Source organism: Atta colombica, unplaced genomic scaffold (genome assembly GCF_001594045.1).
Source record: "Atta colombica isolate Treedump-2 unplaced genomic scaffold, Acol1.0 scaffold89, whole genome shotgun sequence".
In the NCBI taxonomy this organism is placed as follows: domain Eukaryota; kingdom Metazoa; phylum Arthropoda; class Insecta; order Hymenoptera; family Formicidae; genus Atta; species Atta colombica.
In genome coordinates, this window is record NW_017259582.1 from 1,508,000 (window position 1) to 1,530,338 (window position 22,339).

Below are 22,339 nucleotides of genomic sequence, written 5' to 3' on the forward strand. Positions count from 1 at the left end.
AAAGTAATAATAAATTTAATCTGAACTTTATATTGAATAAAGTTTATTATTTATTTCTCTTTCATAACGCATGTTTACAAATCTAAATTTATTTTTCTCAGACTTAAACTTAGTAGTATTCACAATGTTCATAAATTACACTCTATAACTCAATTGCATATATACATTCGCTAGATACTTTAATTCTCATTGGGAATACTATTTTTCTAATTTTTTCTAAATATATTTTTTAATATGATTTTAATTTTCCTTATTATTAATATATTATTATTAATATGTTATTTTTCTAAATATTACATTTTTTAAGTATTATATTTTTATTTTTCTTGAATGATTCTTTACGAAAAGCACGCACGCTTAGTGCTTTTTTTATCTTTTTTTAAAAAGGTAAGTTTGTATAAATAAATATATACTTACATTTCTTGGTTAACTTGCTGTATCGCTGCAAGTTTATCAAAATTTTTCCTTCTTTTGGTCTCGCAGTTTAACTGATTAATTAAATGATTTAACAGTTTAACAGATTGATACCTCGCCACTGGTAATGGTAATAATGGCGGCAACTTCAGTCAGAGGACCAAAAAGCCGCTTATGCGATCAAAAATACGCCAAGCCACTATCGTTTCCAGATATAATATATTTATTATTGTATGCGTGTTTAAAGCCGGTCACATTTTCCAAAATCCAAAAATTTAATTTCCGCCACGAGAAATACGAGAGGTCGGAGAAGAGAGTAAAGAGAATGGCGACTAGTTTAATATACAGTGTAACTTTTTTAACTAATAGTATAATTGTGAATTATTTTTATTATGAATTATTATTGTGTGTTATTTCTAAGCTCAATTTTTTTCGTTTCCCATTGAAGTGAGTCATTTGATTATATTATTTGATATTTTTCTTGTTTCACAAGATTAAATTTGATGCAGTGTAATGAATGTTGCATTTTTGCCAATCTGCAAGTGACTTGCTCTCAATGGATGAATTTTGAATTTGTAATTGCTGATGAGCCAAAACGTTAAATAAACTTCGCATCTACAACAGCGTATGAGCTGTCTCATTAGCCTCATCTGAATTTTTATTATTTTTTATTGTTATTGTTTAATATTGAGATTTATTTATTTCATTAATTGTGTTTAGTATTTATTAAATAACTTCTTCTGACTTATTTCTTATTTAATTTTTTGAATAAATCATATTAGTTCTTTACCAATCTAATTTATGTTTTAAATTTGATATTATATATGTGTATATATACAGGGTGTCTCATAAGATGGGTACGAGCCACATTGGGGGTGGAGAATGAATCAAAGGGAACAAACAATTTTTATACTATTTTGAGATACTCGCTATAATTTTCGAATTAGAAAAGGAAATGTCTAAGCCAATATGCGATTAAGCCGCGCCGCGCGAATTCGTAGGACGGCCCTCGAGCGGCGGCGGCGGCGGCGCACAGGGAGAGGGAAGTAGCGCTTCGTTGCCTAGCACATCCTGGCATGGCAGTTCTATGTGTTTCGCCGCATCGCGCCTACATTATTCAAATATTATTTTAGCTGAAGTTTTTCTTATATATTTCTTATCATTATAAATTATAAATTTCTTATCATTATCGCGTTATTACGATTAAATACTTTTATTATAAAAAATTATTTATTATCTATAACATACTCATTAAAATCGGAGAGCAGCAGTTGGGTCCCTTTCCTTGTAAGTTATAGATTTTTTTTAATGTAATGAATATGGGCATTAAATTTGTTGGATAGTTTAATGAAAATAAACAAAAAAACACTCAATTTTCAATTAGTATTTTTCAATACATTTCAGTTTTCAGTTACTACAAACTTAAACATCTCATTAACGTATACATAAATAATCTTTTTAGTGACAGAAAATTTAAATGTTATTCATCAGTGAACATTAATAAAATTTAAGAACGTTTCTAATGATGTACAATTAAACTTGTTAAACCGTAAGAAACATGTGAAAAAAAAACCTCAGTCAAATGCGTCATTGTACATGAAATAATATATCTGGATTTACAATGTAGCGACTATTTACGCGAGCTTATACTATAATTTCAGTGTACATGCATTAACATGTCAAAAAATAAAACTCTGACTAAATGTAGCATAAAACGACGCGACGAAATGTGTCTCGAAGCGTAATTAAATAGAAACATCGTATAATAAGCAAGCGGAAAGGAATCGCGACGATCAACATATGCTTTGCGTAATTTTCTAATTAATTACATCGCTTAACATATCTATAATTGTGTTAAAATGTATTTAATCGTGCTAAATAACGCGATTTATAATGATAAGAAATGTATAAGGAAAAGCTAAAATAACATTTTTGGATAATGTAGGCGCGATACGGCGAAACACATAGAACCGCCATGCCAGGCTGTGCTAGGCAACGAAGCGCTACTTCCCTCTCCCTGCGCGCCGCCGCCGCCGCCGGTCGAGGGCCGTCCTACGAATTCGCGCGGCGCGGCTTAATCGCATATTGGCTTAGACATTTCCTTTTCTAATTCGAAAACTATAGCGAGTATCTCAAAATAGTATAAGTATAATAGTATAAGAATTTTTTGTTCTCTTTGATCCATCCCATCTCCACCCCCAATGTGGTTCGTACCTATCTTATGAGACACCCTGTATATATATATATATATATATATATATATGTGTATATATATACATATATATAATATTTGCGAATTTATATTTTAAATGAGATTTTGAAACTTATTTTATATTTCATTATACTTTTCTTCGTTTTTGCTATATATAATTTTATATTTCCGTTTTGTCAACTTATGTTCGCTTAACAATGAAAATTTGATTGACCAATGATTAAAACACTGGACAGAATGACAATTTCATTTCACATTTAACAATTTTACAGAGATAACATTCAAATTCAAAATTAAATTCTGTATGTATAACATTATCTATCTTTATTGAACAAGTTTAAAAGAAATTGTAATCATATGTTCGATGGATCATCATTGTTAATTCCAATTGATAATTGATAATTGATTTAGATTATGTATTGATAATAAATTTAGACTTTATTTAATGTATGTTAAATTATTGTTGAAGGACCTGTGGTCTCGAAACATTAATTCTTGTTTTCTTATTAACAATAAATATACTAAATTTTATTTATTGAGCTAAATTACTAATCTTTTTTTTTTATATATATTTTTATATATATTTTTTTATATATATATTTTTTTTATATAGTTTGCGTTATATTTTTTATTTCAAATAAGTCATATCAATTATTTTACCAAGCGCTATTGAAGTAAAAAACTTTACATATATATGTTTTAATAATGTATAATACTAATAATTATTTTGTTATTTAACCAGGAAATAGAAATAACTCGTACTTGTAACGAAATTACAATTACAAGTAATTACAGTTACTTTTTTGATAACTTTACTGGTAACTTTTTGCATCTTTAAAGAAGGACTTATATCCGTTACTTTTTTTCTTTAGTAATTGTAACGGTAATAAAGTTACATTTTTTTTAGTAACGATAAAAAATTTTACAATTACTTTTATTGTTACTTTGCACACGAGTGGACACGATACGACACAAACTACTCAAACTGTAAAAAAAATTCGTAAATTAATAGATGTAAAAAATTATATGATTAATCCTGTAAATATAAAAAAATCATGCAATTCCACAAAAATTATGTACATTTGTTTTTATTGTGTAAATATATCTTATTTTATATGGAAAAATATGTAAATAGCAAGATATTTTCTGTAATTATTCAAATTTTAGTAATAACACATAATATAACAGTAATTTTTCGCGTATTGCTGTTAAATGTATAATAATATTGGGAGTACAAATTAGTTCAGTCCGTTTTTTTGTGGATTTATTTCAAAACAAAATGAATGAACAGATTAAAGTATTGTCAATTAAAGTATTGTCCATCGCTGCCTACTATTTTTTCCCATCTCTCAGGCAATTTTCGATTTCTGCGAAAGAAGTGAACCGGTGACTTGTTGCATCCTTCGGAACAATCAGTAATCAGAAGGAGCAATGTCCGGAGAATACGTGCGGTAAAACATCTCATTTGAGCGTTTCCAAATATTTTTTTACGACTTTAGCGACATTAGGTCGAGCGTTGTCATGAAGAAAAATAACTATATCATGTCTTTGTTCGTATTCCGGCCATTTTTCTTGCAATGCACGGCTCAAACGAATCAATTGTAGCCGATACCGATCGCTCGTAATAGAATCGTCAGGTTTCAGCAACTCATAGCAAACAACCTTTTTGGTCCCATCACATACAGAGCATGATCTTCGAATCATGAATGTACGGCCGTGATGTTGATGTTGAGGTCGATGGCAACGATTGACCAGGCTTAGCGTAGTATTTTTTCTTCTTGGGGTTGTCGTAGAATATCTACTTCTCATCTCCAGTCAATCCGATGCAAAAAACTTTCTCTGTTGTCTTTAAATCAGCTATTCGTAAGTGAAAAATCGCCTTTCAACGTCTCTCGGTTTTAGTTCATAGGCACTCAATTTTCTTGTTTTTGAATCATTCTCATGGCTCTTAATCGTATAGAAACGGCTTGTTGAGTTACCCCCAATGATTCTACAAGCTCCTCTTGCGTTTGACTCTGATCTTCTTCGAGTAATGCCTCTAATTCTTTGTCTTCGAATTTTTTTGGCTGTCCAGAGCGAGGCTTGTCTTCAATGCTAAAATCTCCATGAAACGTCGAAACCATTCCTTACATGATTTATCAGTTGGAGCAGTGTCACCATAAACTTCGACAAGCATTCGATGGGCCGCACTTCCAATGAAAGCAGAAAATCAAAACCTACCGCAAATGCTGCTTGGTTAACACAAAATTCGACATTTCAAACACAGTAAAAATCAAGGTTTTTGTGTGAAACTCAAAGCGATATAAACTGAATATTATTAGGAGATATTTAATCTCTCTGAAACCGCCAAAATCAGCTGTCACTATGAACCATTCACAACAGCTGGAGCTATTTTTAGGGAAATGGACCGAACTAATTTGTACTCCCAATATATAATTTCAAAATGTATTGTTATATTATCATTCCTACACATTATAATTGTACTTCCATTTGCTTAGTTACAAACCAAGAAATTATTTTTATTTGCATATTGCAAATTTACAAACGCATAGAAGTTTACAATTATTATAATGGATATCAAAATTACACACTCATTATAATAGTTGTAATTTTATACAACAATTTTTGACAGTGCATAGCGCTTGAGATTAGAAAGTCCCTAGATCCGCTGTGATTAGTGATCGTCGATTTTAAAAAAGTAACGGAAAAGTAACGAAAAATTATTTTCTTAACGGTAACTATTAAGTATGGGAAAAAGTTCGTGGCGTTTTTCCCGTTAGATGTAATGGTTAGATGTAATAAATTTCCCTTAATATAACGTTATTTTTAAAAATTGGTAACTAATAACGATAACTTATTTATTTCTACTCAATAACTGTAACTTGTTACTTTTAAAAAATAACTTTTCATTCCTTGTATTTGACACTATAATAGCTATAACTATTACGTAAAAACTGAAATGTTTTAAATAAACAAAATCAAAACTATTTTTTGTATTAGAATGTTTATTTAAAATACACACACACACACACACATATATATATATATATATATATATATATATATATATATCATCATGTCCAGTAAAATCTGGCTAGTTAATTCAAGGATAATTCCAGAAAATTTCAGGTAATAATTTTGATTTTTGCATTTTTGATTTATCCCTTCAATTTCTATTATTTAATTAATTTTCATCGATTCGCGCGATATTATATTTTGTATTCAAGTTAGGATTCTATACGAATGAATTAAAAACAATTAACAAATTTGGAACAATTACTTATTGCTTTATAAATAATATAAAACAAATACGTCATCAACATAAATGATTTTTCTATTACGTTCTATTTCAGACATTAAAATTCTAAGTTTTTTATTAGTAATTTATTGCATTTTTAAAGAAGGACTTATATTCAAGAAGGACTTTTCTTTTTTTATTTCTTTTTTCCATGCTGATTTTTTTTAGAATAAAAGATAAATTTCAGACCAGTCCTGAAATTTCAGAGATTTGAAGAATTTTTCAGAATACTTAAAATTCCAGTATAATTCCAGGATCCAAGGATATTCAAAGATCGCTGAATATCATGTTTGTTTCCTATTTTATATTTTAAATAAGTTTTTGAGATCTATTTTCATTTTATACTTTTCATTAAGTCATTTCATATAAGTCAGTTTTTACCGATTCCTACGAGTTTAAATTTTAAATAAGTTTCTGGAACCTATTTTATATTTTTTATTTTAAATAAATTTATTGAATTCTATTACTGAAAGGTTAACTATGAAAAACTTGAATCTACCACTTAAAATAACTCGTAGAAATTAGCAAAGTATGATGATTATTAAACACACTCAAATCTTTTAATTTTCCAGTAAACGAGAACGAAATGAATTAAAAATTGCAATTAATTGTAATTTATCCAAGTTCGTGCTTTAGAGCTCGGAGCTAGATTGAAATGAATTGAAAATTGCAATTAATTGTAATTTATCCAAATTCGTGCTTTAGAGCTCGGAGCTAGATTGAAATGAATTGAAATGTATTGATATCTGAGTATATAAATTTATTTCTCTTCATGAACATTTATAATTTTTTCTTTATAAATAAAAAAGTATTTTTATATTCATTTCGATCGAAACAGGAATATTCTTGTTCAATACTGTTCAATACTTCGGATATAAATTCAAAGCTTATATATTTCTGTGATAACTTTTTTATTTAAACAAAAATGCGTATTTTCACAATTTTGAACTGTATTGTATTCACTTACAAATTAGCTATGTTGAAATTTTTTTTTAATTAAGTGAATTCAAATGAGACTGTTCTTATTCATAATTTTGAATTGGGATGTATTCATGGCTAACTTATTTACGACATAAGTATTTTTGAACTCAAACGGGTAAAAATATGAAATGTGCTATTCATCATATTGAATTTGGATGATTTATGTTCATATTACATTATTTTTTAATTGAAATAAATTAAAAGGCGAAATATGCTATTCATCATGATGAATTTGGATTCATGTCCATATTATATTATTTTTTGATTGAAATGTAAATTAAAATACGAAAGAGTTATTCATCATGTTGAAATCAAATGTATTCATAGATTGAAATAGATTCGAAAAATCAGAAACGCGAATTCGGAAACATTGAAATGAATTCATTTTTATTCATTTCAATTTATTCTCATTTACGTGGGGGGGGGCGAGGGGTGGGGGGTTCTACAATAATAAAGGTATCATATACTAAAAATTAATTTGTGAAGATTAGCAAAGATTTTAACGCGAATTTTATGAAATAAAAAAGTAAATGTAAAGTAATGTTTTTACATAAATTTTTAATCAAACAGCACAAATAATTAAAAATAATATTAAATTTTATCTTTTGTTTTATTTAAAATATTGATAATGTAATAAAATATATTAAAAAATTAGATTTTTCATTTTTTGTTTTTTTCTTTATAGTAATAATATTTTAATAATATTAGTAAACACAATTTCTCAATATTAACATGAAATTACTCAATTAACAAAAGTTCTCATTCTGGTATAACTATTTTTTCACACCAAAATCTTAAAAAACATTAATTAAGCTGAAGAAATAAAATTTGAATATTTCGAAGACTATTTATGAATTTGTTACATTTAATTAGTATTATGCATTTGTAAAACTCGAAATTGAACTTGGGTAGCCTTCTAAAGCTGAGTATATTATTATTATATATTTTTCATGATAAATTGTCTAAATATTTCTAAAGATACTTATTACATATTATTAATAATAATAAATATGACGTTTTTCATTCATATGTGTTAAATTTTTAATATTTGCCTATCCAAATAATTCTAAAAAAACTGCGATTTAAAAAAGTAAAATTTTGTTTTAATGTAAGATTTTCAAAATTAATGAATAGTAAACATATGTATATTATATTATATTTCTTTATCGAAAACGTTGAAAAAGTTATTATGTCGGATATTCAGATTTTAATATTTTAAATAAAGATTGAGATTAAAATTGCATTTGCAAACATTTTAAATAATCTCTATTTTATATCTATTTCCATCTATTTATATTGATTTAACATTTATTTCATTGTCTATTTATATCGATAAAATTTCATACAAAGAGAATGATTCGCAAAGAATATTTATTTATAAACATTTTAAATAATCTCTATTTTATATCTATTTCCATCTATTTATATTGATTTAACATTTATTTCATTGTCTATTTATATCGATAAAATTTCATACAAAGAGAATGATTCGCAAAGAATATTTATTTATAATTTATTAAATAATTAAGTTATAAATATTTATTTATTAACTTATTAAAGAGTAAATTAAACAATCTTCATAAACAAATAATACTGTTTATTTCTCATCGATATATTCTTGTCCTAGGCTGTCCCAAAATAATCACTAAATATTTTATGGGCAAGTAGAATGAAGAAACTGAGTTGAAAAGTTCTTTATCATTTTGTAATTTTCGCAATAATTAACAAGATATTAATTATTAAAAATTGTCAAAAATTGGTCTTCAATAATTTTTTACTCAAATATTATCAACTTTATGGAAAAACTGCAAAAATTGTTTGTTTTTTTTTTCATAGAGCTCTAAGAATTTTTTCTAAGTATTAAACAATTCTGAAAAAAATTTTAGAGTTCGATGAAAAGAAAATAAACAATTTTTGTCTTTTGCAATTTTTCTAAAGTAAAGTTCGACAATTTTTAATAGTTAATATCTTGTACTCTCTTAATTATTGCGAAAATTACAAAATGTACACGACTTTTCGACTTAGTTTAATCCGCTCTATCTGCCCATCAAATATTTGGTCATTTTAGGACATTCTGTCTATCATGAATCTTTTTAATCTAACGAATAATTTGAAGTACTAAAATATTGCACTAAAAGTGAAAAAATGTGTTGACATACCATTACAGCATTCATTTTGAAGTCTATCATATTTTTCACTTCCATGGCCATTTCCCGAACAAGGACAAGACCATCCCTTTTTATGACGTTGGCCTCTACTTCGTGATATTTCTAAGTAATAAAGTAATAAAAATCAGTATATGAGCGGGAAAATTACTAGATTTTTATTAAAAAGATAATTTTAAAACAATAAGAATCTTGTTGGATTGTTCATGTGAACACGCAAATAATAGGAAATAGAGTTCATAATGATCGAAGCTGGATCTTAGTGTTTAAATAATTCGTTGTAAATATATATATTACGTATCAAATTCTGCCAAACTACGCGCCGAAATTGATTTTTGATCTTGTAATACTATACTAACAGAACTATGATAAATTAAGGGAATCCTAAGGCCATTTGTATTACCGACTAAATCGTAATTTTTGTATAACAATTATTTTTTTCCTCTTTTAGATTCGAAAATCCTTTTCTAGGATTAAAGTATTCGCATTAAAGTATACGTATCTGTGAGGTAAAATTTTACGAAAACAAAAAATTTTCTTAAGAGTTTAATTTTGAAATTTTTTGTCGTTCTTGGCATAAATTCCACCTCAGATACGTATTAATGTGTATACTTTAATCCTGGAAAAGAATTTTTGAATTTATAAAAGAAAAAAGTAATTGCTTTAGGATTCCCTTAAATTGCTTAGCAAATTTAATAATTTGATGCTCATAGGCATTTTAGAAAATAATTTTAAAAAACTTATAAATAGAATTTCTTTTTATAATATAGAATCTTGGTTTACGATGCCTCTGTTAATTCTCGGTCCACAATCTTGTTTTAAGAAGCCTTATAAGTTGGCTTAAGTCATAAGTCGAAAAAAATTAAGTGACAACAATTTTCATCTTTAAACTTTTTGTGATGGCTTTATACTTTAATCGTTAGACTTAAGCGAATTGAGCAAAAATTCTTACAGCCTAAAAACATAAGTTCTGTGGCCAATATATCATCACTTACAACTTACAACTTACGGCTTATTTTTTAAAGCAAGATTGTGGACTTAGCCTTAATGGTTCGCTAAATAAAGTAAATACAATATATTTGTATTTACTTTAGCGAACCATTGGTTATAGCTAAATATATATTAATATATTAAATATGTTTTCTTACTCTTTGTATTTCGCTCATTTTGGTTACTTGTTTACCAAACTCCCATAGATCCACGCCAAACTTTAAAGCCCAGTTTTTCACTCTGCAATAATTATATAAGTACATATAGATATACACAGCAACGACTGAAAAAATTATTTACAATAACAATAAATATAAAATATTATATTTATTATATAACAATAAATAAAATATTAAGTAAAATTTGTTGCGTTATCTTATAATAATTGTTTTATGTTAGATCATACAGAAATAATTGGTCATAAATGTAATGTGTTTTTACATTTCTATATTTATTAAAATTATAATACATGAAGAAATCCTCATAGCATGACAATTTTGTAAAATTTATTTGAGAGAGAGAGAGAGAGAGAGAGAGAGAGAGAGAGAGAGAGAGACAGACAGACAGACATATTAAGTACACTTGTAACTCTTATCGTATTTTAATGAGCAATTACGAATTGTAACTATTTTCGAAAAATTGTTTTTAATTTCAAAAAGCTTTATATTTAAAAAAATCAAACTGTCAATCCTTTCTAAGCTTCTTTTTGCTAAATCGGAATTCTTTCACATAATATGTATAATATAATTCTGTTTCTCTTTCATAATCACCTCTTCTTTTTTTGGAACTTTATACAGTGAAATTTCCACATCTACTACGTGGGGTTATGAGAAGTTAGGTTCTCCCCATTCTTATATTAGAGACGAAGCATTAAAAAGAAATAATATATATTACATATAGAGTGAGAACATTTGCACAGATGCCAACACAACATAACCTATTTTAACTCTAAAAATTTTTATATACGTCATGTACGTATGAGGATGGAGAATGAAGAAGTTTCAACAGAATACTGAAGTTAGGGAAGTTTTACTGTATATCTTTCTCTCAGACTTTTATATTCTTTTATTCTTTTTCTGTATTCTATATTCTTTTTCTGTATGCTTTTTCATTTTTTTTAAGTGCCATCCATTATTCTTAACTATACAGGATGTCCCGAAATTTGTGAATTAAGACACCATAGTAAGAAAGTATTCGACAAATTAAATAAAAATGTTATTCAATAAAAATGTTATTTGTAAATTTTTATTTTAAGTAATAGTTTGTGAAATAACAAGGACTTAAATATGGTCATTTACAGGCTATATGTTTTAGACGGACTATGTTTAAACGCTTACTAAACTATCGCACGCATTTATGGACAAATATAAATCTGTAATTAGCTATATTTAAATTCATATTTCAAAAATTATTGCTTGCAATAAAAATGTACACACAAAGTTTTTTATTTAATTTTTCGAAAACTTTCTCGTATGATATTTTGATTGGTGAATTTTCCTGTATATCGCCCTTCTCATATCGTTCACACCCTGACGACTTCTCTCCTATCTCTACCTTCTTCACTTTCTTTCTTTTTCTCACCCTCCTTCCCTCTCTTGCGCATTTCTTTACTTCCCCATCCTACCGCATGCTCGTTCTCGTCCTCTTTCACCCCTTCACTCTCGCATTCCTTCTGCTCTCTATCGAGTTTTGCTCGTCGAGCTTTATGCACCCCATCCGTCCAATCGCTCGCACATCTACCTCACTACCACCACCCTTATCACCTGACTCCCTCTTTCCATCCTTTCCAATGCTTCCAGCCAACTTCTTTCAGATTTCTCATGCGCCATCGATATCCAACGATGCACGACTCGGGGCAATTTCATACTTAACTACGTACGTCGCACTTGTGCGACACTTACTCGTTGTGAGGTATGTCCTCCTCTTGTTGACAACTCGAGCCTATCCATAACAGAAACAGTAGTCCAAAACGTAACAGCCTGTCGATACGCAAGAACATTATTTCAATGATTCTAGACAATTATTTCTCAAAATCCTTTCTTTCTCTTTCTTCTTCTCCTTCTCTGTCACCCTCGCTGTGTTCTCAGTGCGTGGCAAAAAGTCTCCTGTGGTAAGTCTCCACGATAATTTCGCGTGATTGACAATCGATCGTCGAGCCGAGGACCAGGGACGAGTCGGTTCGGCACCCGTCGATTTAATGACCCTCGCGCATCGTTCATAGGTCATCACCTTTCTAGGATCTCTTCCACCTCCCGTTTCTCTTGCAAACCGATCTCGAGCACATCTACTACCACGTACACTATATCGCCAACTCACTAACCCTCTGTCCGCTACCCGCGCTCGCTTGCGCGCGAGCGCGCGCGCACTCTAGTACAAGTGATGTACAAGGTCACGAAATCGGATCACGCAAAGAGACGAGACCACCCCTTCATCTCCGTCGCGTTTGTTACTTCACGAACGGCGACGGTTCGTGCCACAAGTATCAGAGCAAATCCGGTTACTAGTTCGATCAAATCAATAGCGATCATTTCAATAGCGGGCGAGAGAAGATAATAGACGGCGGCGTTCCGGGCTGCATGTACTGTTCCGGAACGTGCGCTCGAAATGTCACTGCCTTTTCCGGAGCTGAGCGCGACCACATGATCTCATCGCGCAAAGCGAGGATAGCATAATTCTTTTGTATCGCGCCTTCGTCGTTCTTCTTACGCGATTTACTCACACTGTCGGTCCCTACGGATTCCCTTCGATTGCCCCACGTTGTCGCACGATTTCTCTACAAGGATTCACATCGTAAGGCGCAAAGACGTGAAAAGAATGAGAAGTATCGATGAGAATGAGAATAAAGAAAGAAGAAGGCAAAAGTGGATTAGGGAAGAGGAAATAAAATGGAACGAAATAGCACTTAAGGAGTCGAAAAAAAAGCTCTTCTAAAGCAATGCGTGCAAAAAGATTTGAAAAGAAACAAGCAATAATGGCTGGAACGAGGGAAAGTGAGAGAACAAATCACGCTCTCCCTCGCGACAATACTGCTTTTCCAAGCGGGAAACGGCGTGACGAACTTCTGATCTCGTCGCTTGGTTGGAGTACGATGCGGAAAATTACGCAAGAACAGCGCGATGGTAGCTTCGCGCCGCTATCTCTGCTGCTGCTCTCTGGTCGCCGTCGCTACCCCTCCGAACCATGACTCGGCGCGCGCGCATTACCCCTTACTACATCTACGATCAGTTCGTGATTTTGGTAGTACGTTATTTTGAGAGGTGAGGGAGGAAGTGAGTCATTTCTCTCTCTACCGCTCTTTCCACGGAGGGGCAGGGGCCAACGAAGGTGGAGCGCTCCATAGCGGCGGCGACCGCGACATCAGCTTCGTCGAAGTTCGTTGGGCTCGTCCTTGGCTCGACTAGGTGGATCACAGGGCTTGCTCCGCAGAGCGGAGCTTTGCGTGGGGTGGCAATGGGGTGAGAGAGGGGGAGTACGTCGCCAGAAAGACGAGTAATAGTAGTAGTGATGGCAGCAGTGGTGGATACGAAGCGCGCGAGGGTAGACGGGGGATAAAAGCAATGGAAGGTGGAGAAGGCACGGTGCCGTTCCCCGGAGGACGAGGTTAGGGAGTGGGGAGACGCGGTCTCGGCCTTACGCTACGTTACGGGGGTATAACGCAGCGCAAGTCCAGTATCATTGATTTAACATATATCTATATCTTACATAAAGACAGCGAGAGCTATGATGAGAATAGGGTAACGTCGCATTACATTTGTCCAAGCACAGGACGGCGTCATGCGTGCGAAGGAGAAATCTTTCTTCTCATTAAAGAGACTATATAAAATTATTGACTATATAGAATTATTGAAGATTATATAATTGTATGAAGATTGTTTAAGAGTTTATATGACGATTTTTAGAAAATATATATTAAAAATGATTTCTGCAAAATAAATCACAATTAGTATATAGGACGTTTCACATCAACCAGATTACCTACGTGCTCAAAAATCAGCGCAACAAAAATGAACGTGACCTTTTGAAAAATCCAATATGGCGGACCAATATGGCGTCGAGAAGCAATAGGGGCTTTGTACAATAAAAGGAATAGGGAAGAAATAAGAATAAAAATTTCAACCTATCAGAAATCGGATATACCGAAAAACATGGTTTCTAATAAGGAATTATTATTCCTTATTCCTTCTATTGTGACTGCACCATGATGTTTATGAGACTCCGCACAATAAAAGGAACAGAGAATAGAGAACAAAGAATAAGAATTTCAACCTATCAGAAATCATGTATTATGGAATACACAGTTTCTGATAGGTTGAAATTCTTATTCTTTGTTCTCTATTCTCTGTTCCTTTTATTGTGCGGAGTCTCATAAACATCATGGTGCAGTCACAATAGAAGGAATAAGGAATAATAATTCCTTATTAGAAACCATGTTTTTCGGTATATCCGATTTCTGATAGGTTGAAATTTTTATTCTTATTTCTAATTCCTTATTCCTGATTCAATACTTTCTTGATTAAATCACTGTATTGATCTCAATTGGCTTGAAACCTATTAGAATTCTAGAATTGGAAAGAGATGAGAAATATGTTGTATATGAACCTCAACGTAAGATGTAACGTTAAGAGTTAACGTGAGTTGTGAAACTGAGCCTAAGTGTCAAAGTTAAACGCACCTTTGGATTCGCATAAAATCTAAGGGAGCTTTTTAGTAAGAGATACAAGAGTCAAGTTCTATCCTTGTTCAGTAAGAAACAAAGACAGAATGACTCTTGTGTCGATTTATGCCTCTGCTGGAAAGCTTTCTAGATTGACTAATGCCCATGTTCATAGTCAGACTTTGTATTAGCTTTCTTAAATAAGGCCTAACTATAAATACAAGCATAAGAGTCTCTTTCACTAACTTCAGTTATCTCTCTGAGTTAAGTTAATCGACGATTACATGAGGCTCATTTAAGCTCGTTTCTACCAATGTAAATTAACTTTAATCTCAGTTCTTACTCTTTATCTTTTTCTAATTATCAGAACTGGAAAAAGATGAAGAGCTAGTTAAAGAGATTAAAATTAAATATTGGTAGAAACGAGCCTTAGGTCCAACTGACAGTTAACTCATAACTGAGGATCAACTTATTCATTGTCTCTTTCCAATTTTATTTTATTTTATTCATTGTCTCTTTCTATTGTTTGTCTTTCCAATTTTAGAATTGAAAAAAGATGAGAAACAAGTTAAACCTCAGTTAAAAGTTAATCATGTATGAGTTGTGAAACTGGACCTTAGACACGATTTAGGGAGCTTTCCAGTAGAAGCACAAATCGATGCAAGAGTCATTTCGTGTTTCATTCTTTGTTTCTCTATAATATGTTTCTCTATAATATGAGATCTAGACTTTAGCGAATAAAATCATCACAAGTAATCATGCCAATAAGAGCCGACTTATGTTGTTTGTGTATGTATTTCAAGTATATATAAAAGATTAATTACGCAAACGTTTCGATCTTTTGTTTAGGATCATCTTCAATGCTATTCAAAATTAAGGCTTTCGTCGCGAATGTCAAGAATTAAGAATTAAAACTACAGTTACAATTAAGTCGCTTTTTCATATTATATAATTCCTACAGATTATTAATGCGTCAAGCCGTAATAAAAGATAAACTATCTAAATGGTCACATACGAATGTAGTGTACAAAATTGAATGTAAAGATTGTGACGCATCATACGTAGGCCAAACGAGTAGAATGTTAAAAACACGAATAAAAGAACATAAAGAACCAAATCAATTGGAATACCCAACAACATTCGGTTATAACGGATAAATTGGATTCAATACACGAATTTGATTGGAAGGAGGTAAAGATTTTGAATGAAAAGAGTATTTTACAAAGACGGCTTATATTCGAAATGATCTATATAAAACAACAAAAAAATTAAATTTTAAAAAATGATACTGATCTGTTTTAGATTACTCAGATATATTACTTACAACATAAGATTTTCTCCCTCTCCACAATTATTTCGCACGAAAAACATCGATTATTTATCGTATCCTCACACGAGATCCACACGTCGAATGGGCAACCACAGTTTAACATAGCTTAACATATAAGTTTGTTAAAAATATAACCTGTACTTTATTTACTTATGTATGTAATTAATTTATTATTTAGTTAATCTATCAATTTTATGGATATATACATATATCTATATGTTGGACGAAGAAACGCATTATGGCTTGACGCATTGATAATCTAGAGGAACTATGTAATATGAAAAAGCAACTTAATTGTAATTCTAGTTTTAATTCTTAATTCTTGACATTCGCGATGAAAGCATTAATTTGAAGATGATCCTAAACAAAGGATCGAAACGTTTGCGTAATTAATCTTTTATATATAACTGAATAAATACATGCACATCAACAGCATGTGTTGGCTCTTATTGGCATAATTACTTGTGATTATTCATTATCTTTTCAATTCTAGAATTGGAAAGAGATAATAAAGAAGTTGAAACTCGGTTAAGAGTTAATCAACAATGAATTGTGGAACTGAGCCTTAAATAAACCTTATGTAATCGCGGATGTTAACTTAACCGAGGTTGATGAAAGAGACCCTAAAGAATGAAAGTCAAATGTTTTTTACGAAAATGATTTTCAATAAAAAAAATCCGCGTTTATAAATTCAATATTCAATAAATTCAATAATCTTTATATTAGAGAAATAAATAAAATTGAAAATTTTATTTATTTCTCTAATATAAAGATGTGCATGTATCTTTTTACGAAATTAGTTTTTTTGCAAAAAGGCTAGCCTTTATGCAAAACTGCGGGTAGTATGACTTAGCTTTTTTCTAATTTCACGAAAAGGTTGCGTCATGTACTGCCTAGCTGTATATTTTATAAATCTCTATACTATTGAATTATAAATTTTATAAAAAGTTACAAGATTGCAAACTAAAGAAACATGCAGAAAAATTTTTAAGTAGTAAATCGTTGAAAAAATTAGATGTAAAAGACAAAATTTGTATATTTATTTATATTTGAATTCATTTAATTTTTCGTTTGTAATGCACAGAAATCATGTAAATATCTTATTTATTTATTTCAACTTTAAAAGAGTGAAAATTTAATTTTATTTTTACAAATATTTCTTACACATATACATATTTTATTCTTTTTTGTGTTTGTATACTGATTTCTTTTTTTCCCTTGATAAAGGTTTGTTCTTTATCCAGCACTACTTGAATTGATGCACACAGCGCAATAAGTTGAAATGAAACAAATATATGTTTCGCTTCAACTTGCACCTTATACACCAATCCAAACATTGCAGAAATAAAGAACAGATCTTATGTTTTAAAGTTCTTGAATAATCACCACAGTCATATTGAATCGTAATGTGAGAAGCGAGAAATGACACATTAATTTTTGTTATTAACGTCAAAATTCAATGTGACTATGGTGACTACTCAGGAGCCTTAATAATGAAAAAATCTATTATGCACATTAATAAGTTTTCACAAGATACATTTTTTCATATCCAACTTAGCGGCGTAATATATAGAATACAAGTCCATTACGTGCAATAATTTATACTCGCGCTAATTATACTCGTTTCTTTTATCTAAACTTCTCGTTAATATGCAAAAAGAAATATTCGAAAAGATGAAAAAAATCGATGTGGAAACAGTAGTATATACATTATACATATTATGATGAGCGCACATGTAATACATAGTTACTTTTCATATACCTGTATAACTGTGTATCTTAGAAAATATTTGACTTGTCTGTTATTCAAACGTAACAATATAAATTATACAAGGAAGAACCACGATATGATAGAAATATTTCTCTGCAAAATACAGAATGTTTCCACTCAACCGCGATCGATTATACTTGATTACGTATTACATATCTTCATACTGTTATTCTTAAATCACGAGACAATTTTGAATCGATAAAAAATGTAAGAAAGACTTAAATAGTATCACATATTGATGTATATTTTTGCTAAATATTTATAATTCCATCTTTATCTTTATCTATATGAATCACGCAATTTATTAGTGCACCGCAACCTGCTGTTTGTATATACTGTATCAGGATTACTGAAGGGTTCTTCAAAAAATTTTATGCTTTCTGTATGAAATTACAGCTTGCAGGCGTGTATAGAAAAAATAGGTCCATTAATAAAAGAATTTTACATAACTATGTGATCGATAAATTAACTTATATATTATTTCGCATTATGGCATTACTTCTGTTACACGCATATTAACGATGGGTCGCAGTTCTTGTTGTGCATAATCTTCCGGTAATGGTAACTGAGATATCAGACGGACCAATAATTTCGTGACAGATCTCTGTTCATTTTTCTGCAGCAATAGCATATTTCTAGCTAAATGTAGAGTTCTTTTTGCAATTTCAGCTTGGCATAATCTAGAAATATGGAAAAAATTCCTTAGCACACAGTATAAAGAAGTAACAGCTTGCAATAATATGTATTTGTCATACTTATGTTTAGCAGTTAAACACGGGAATTGATCAATTTTATGACATAAGTTCGTTAATCGAGGCTTCAGCGTTTCCAGTTGATAAGTTAGTCCACAGTAGTCAGGAGTGGACTTTAATAGACTCTGAATCTCGCTGGTTATTTCCATATATTCCCACAAGAGCTGTCCTTGATATGACCATCCGCTAATTGTGCCGCTACATTCAGTTGGTACTAGTGAACTTAACAATGATTTCAAATATTCGTAGTTTTCTGCAACATAAAATATTGAATAAAATTATTTATAACTGATGTAGAGTGTTTATAAAGTCCTAAGACGGTAAGATATCTCGAAAATAAAAATTTTTTTGAAAGAAAAATATTAAATAGAAAAGTTGACGGATATCAAGTAATGCATTAGATGGGTACTGCCATGTGATCTTGAATAAAATTTTCAAGGAGATTGTTTCGAGTATTTTAAATGAAACCTTTTTCTACTTTTTATTACGTATTGTCATAGCAATTGTCGAGTCATTTTTTCGAAATACTGGTCATAAATTGGTTATAATTATTGGATCAATGCATAACATCTTGTAAAAAAAGAATAAATATAATAATATTATTCATTCACAAATTCACTTGATTCAAGGATTATTATATAAATAGTTATTTTGATCGTTGGATTGAATTTAATTATACTTAATATAATTGCCGAAATGATAAAAAGTCACGATACAAGCACCCAACATTCACAAAACTTTGAAAACTTAAGTTCTTCCAAAACACTAATTAGAAAAATGTTTACGATTAATATTTTGAAAATGTTACGAGAATATGCAATACAAAATAAAAAGGTTCCATTTTAACTCTAAAGATAACTAGCAGACCTTGAAAATTTAGGTTATATTCATCTAATGCATGATTTAATACCCAGCTCGATACGCAGCAACTTTTTAAATATTTTTAAAATTTTATTTTAAAATATTTTGCTGTCCAAGACTCCTGAAGCTTTTTAATAATTTTCTACAAAAAGAAGAAAAAATTAAGAAATCAATACCATTTATTATAGCATCGGCTGCCAAATGCTCTATAATAATTTCATGGGCTTGGGTCCATTGTTCCGCCTGAATGTAATACCAAGCTGCTTCGCCATACCTGCAAAAGTGTCAATTTTCTTTAAATATGCCTAGAGTTTAATTTAATTAACAAATGTAATAATCTTTTTACATTCTTTTTAAATTTAAATATATGAATATCCGAAGTATATGAATCTGAATAATTGTCAAATACCTCTTATTGATGCTACTTTTAATAGCTTTGGCTTGATAAATCCAAACCAATGATATACCAAGCTCTTCCTTCAAGAATTGCTCACGTTTCACGTATTCCGGAGTATCGTCTATTTCTATATGACGTAACAGCAAGTCCTGCACAGCAATTCGTCGCCTAGATGAATCTCGTAGATGCAATACTACGAATATTGCCCAATGCCAAAGTCCATGTGCCTCCAATTGTGTTGCAAAGTTTGTATGTGTTAATGCGGCAACATGCGCAGAGAGATGCGTGTAGCCCAAAGTTACGAGTGTTTGTTGCATCAACCAGCTATCAGGATAATATAAAATATAATATACAGAGAAAATATGGAACCGATCTTAAAAAATATCTCGAAAAGGCATTGAAGAGAAAAAAATATTTCATATAAAAGTAGGTTTTAACAAATGCATTAAACGATAATACTTATTTGATCTTGAATGTAAGTACGAAAGAGTTCTGAAGGCCAATTTTAATAAATAAGTATCGCCGTTTAATACATTTGTTGAAACCTTATTACTTTTATATGAAACATTTTTTTCTTCAATACCTTTTTTTCGAAATATTTTACTAGTTCCATATTTTTTGTCACTCTGTGTAAAAAAAAATTGTGTTATCATACTGAAAATGATTATTTATAAAGATTGAGAAACGTTCTGTTAATTAGTACTTCCTAAATAAAAAAAATACGTTTAGACTAATTACACTGTTAAATAAAAAAAAAATTTTATTTTTTGAACAAAGAAAATTGTTTTTTGTATAATAGTTTTTTGGGCGATGAATATGATCCTATTTATCAAATTCCTCTATCGTCACAATTTTGGAAGATTTGTGATAAAGTTTTAAAAAAAGAACAATTTGTGTTAAAGTTTTAAAAAAAGAACAATTTGTGTGTGTATACTGATTTTAATACAACCACGATACGATGTCACGTGTTGAAGAGATTTCATTGCAATCAAAATTAAATATGTTGTTAGGACTTATTTCAATTTTTAAAAGAAATTCATTATGTTGATTATAGTTAAAAGAATATTTATGATTAACTATTCAATGCTACTGTAGACATATCTGGCTTTCTTTTTTAATGTTTCTTTTATTGCTTATAACTTTTTCTTAATAAATATACATACATTTTCTGGAATTAAGTTTTTTAATATCTGATGTTTAAAAAAAAAATGTTTACGTTTACTTTTATGAAAGTTATATAAATATTTAAGCATGGGCGTCCAGAAGAAAGGGCAAGAGAGAGCATTTATTCCTCACATTGGGACTTCTCTCTAGGTTCGAACCCTGGCTGAGGTAATATTTTTCGCAATAAGTTCTTTATAATTTTTCTAATTTAATTTAGGGGAAATTATTAGCGTTAGACTGATTGTATTGAAAGTTATTGATGCACAATCATATTTGAAATAAATTGATTTAATAAAGAATAGGTATATATTGTATTATTCGAAACATCTAACTTTGACCGTTAATAGCGTTCTCTATCATATTTGATGTATTCATATACATTCTTAGTTCATAATATTGTTCATTGCAAATTAAATTGACAAGCGATTTAATTTGTGCTCAATCAGGTCCCTATTTAGAGAGATGTTAATATGCTGAAAATCTGTAAATAAATTTATTGCAAAAAATATTAACCTCGGCTGAGAATCGAACGGCCGAATCTCTAGTATTCGGCATTGGTGGTCTAAAGACTCTAAACTCTTAGAATGCTCGCACGAAACGCCGAAATTTGGGTTCGACTCCCAGCAGAGGTAATGTTTTTTGTAATAAATTAATTTTTCGCAATAAGTTTATTTACAAATTTTCAGCACATTAACATCTCTCTAATAGGATGCCTGATTAAGTATCAAATTATTAAATTGCTTGTCAAGTTAATTTGTGATATTATTATAATTCAGTTGCGTTTCTAAGTTCGATAAGCCAATTCGGCGCGCAGTTCAAATACTACATATTATTACATAATATATAAATTCACACGCAAATTATTTAAGCATCTAAAATCTAGCTTCAATCATTATAAGCTTTAATTCTTACTTGTTTTTTATAATCGTACTTAATATTTTTATGAACAGAATAATGAGATAAATCAATTAGTGTAAAGAAAACATACATAATTGTTTTAAAATATGCAAAATGAATAATATTTGAAATAAACAACTATGTGTTTTCTTTACACAAATTGATTCGTCTCATTATCTTATACATAAAACTATTTAATATATAAAATATATTTAATATATAAAAGATATAGTTATTAAAAAATGAAAAGTTTACAGAGATATTTTATATTCATGTCAAAATGTGTCCACTTTCAAAGAGTACAGGATACGTCATCAAAATCCGGAAAAATCGAACAATTCTTTAAACAAAATGTTTTTAATGAAAAATTAAATATTACAAAAAATCCTTTTACATGGCACTTGAGGGAACCATGTAGAGTACAATTATTCGATATATCCTCCATTAACTTGA

The 22,339-nt window shown here is 30.1% G+C and overlaps 2 protein-coding genes across 3 annotated transcripts in view; both read right to left on the reverse strand.

Annotated features, from left to right (window-relative positions):
• The window catches only part of LOC108693258 (voltage-dependent calcium channel subunit alpha-2/delta-3), a 137,862-nt gene extending 125,752 nt beyond the window's left edge, over nt 1–12,110 (reverse strand). The window contains exons 1-3 of the mRNA XM_018202115.1: nt 11,962–12,110; nt 10,219–10,300; nt 9,065–9,175 (exon numbers count right to left, since the gene is read on the reverse strand). Of these exons, the coding sequence (XP_018057604.1) occupies nt 9,065–9,175; nt 10,219–10,300; nt 11,962–12,059 (291 nt within the window). The 5' untranslated portion in view covers nt 12,060–12,110. The remainder of the gene's footprint in view (nt 1–9,064; nt 9,176–10,218; nt 10,301–11,961) is intronic.
• A 5,489-nt stretch (nt 12,111–17,599) lies between these two features.
• LOC108693252 (nuclear pore complex protein Nup98-Nup96) overlaps nt 17,600–22,339 on the reverse strand; it is a 43,935-nt gene continuing 39,195 nt past the window's right edge. For both annotated transcript variants that reach the window (XM_018202103.1, XM_018202104.1), the window contains exons 17-20: nt 19,838–20,149; nt 19,605–19,702; nt 18,571–18,820; nt 17,600–18,495 (exon numbers count right to left, since the gene is read on the reverse strand). In XM_018202103.1, coding sequence (XP_018057592.1) covers nt 18,303–18,495; nt 18,571–18,820; nt 19,605–19,702; nt 19,838–20,149 — 853 coding nt within the window. In that variant the 3' untranslated portion in view covers nt 17,600–18,302. The remainder of the gene's footprint in view (nt 18,496–18,570; nt 18,821–19,604; nt 19,703–19,837; nt 20,150–22,339) is intronic.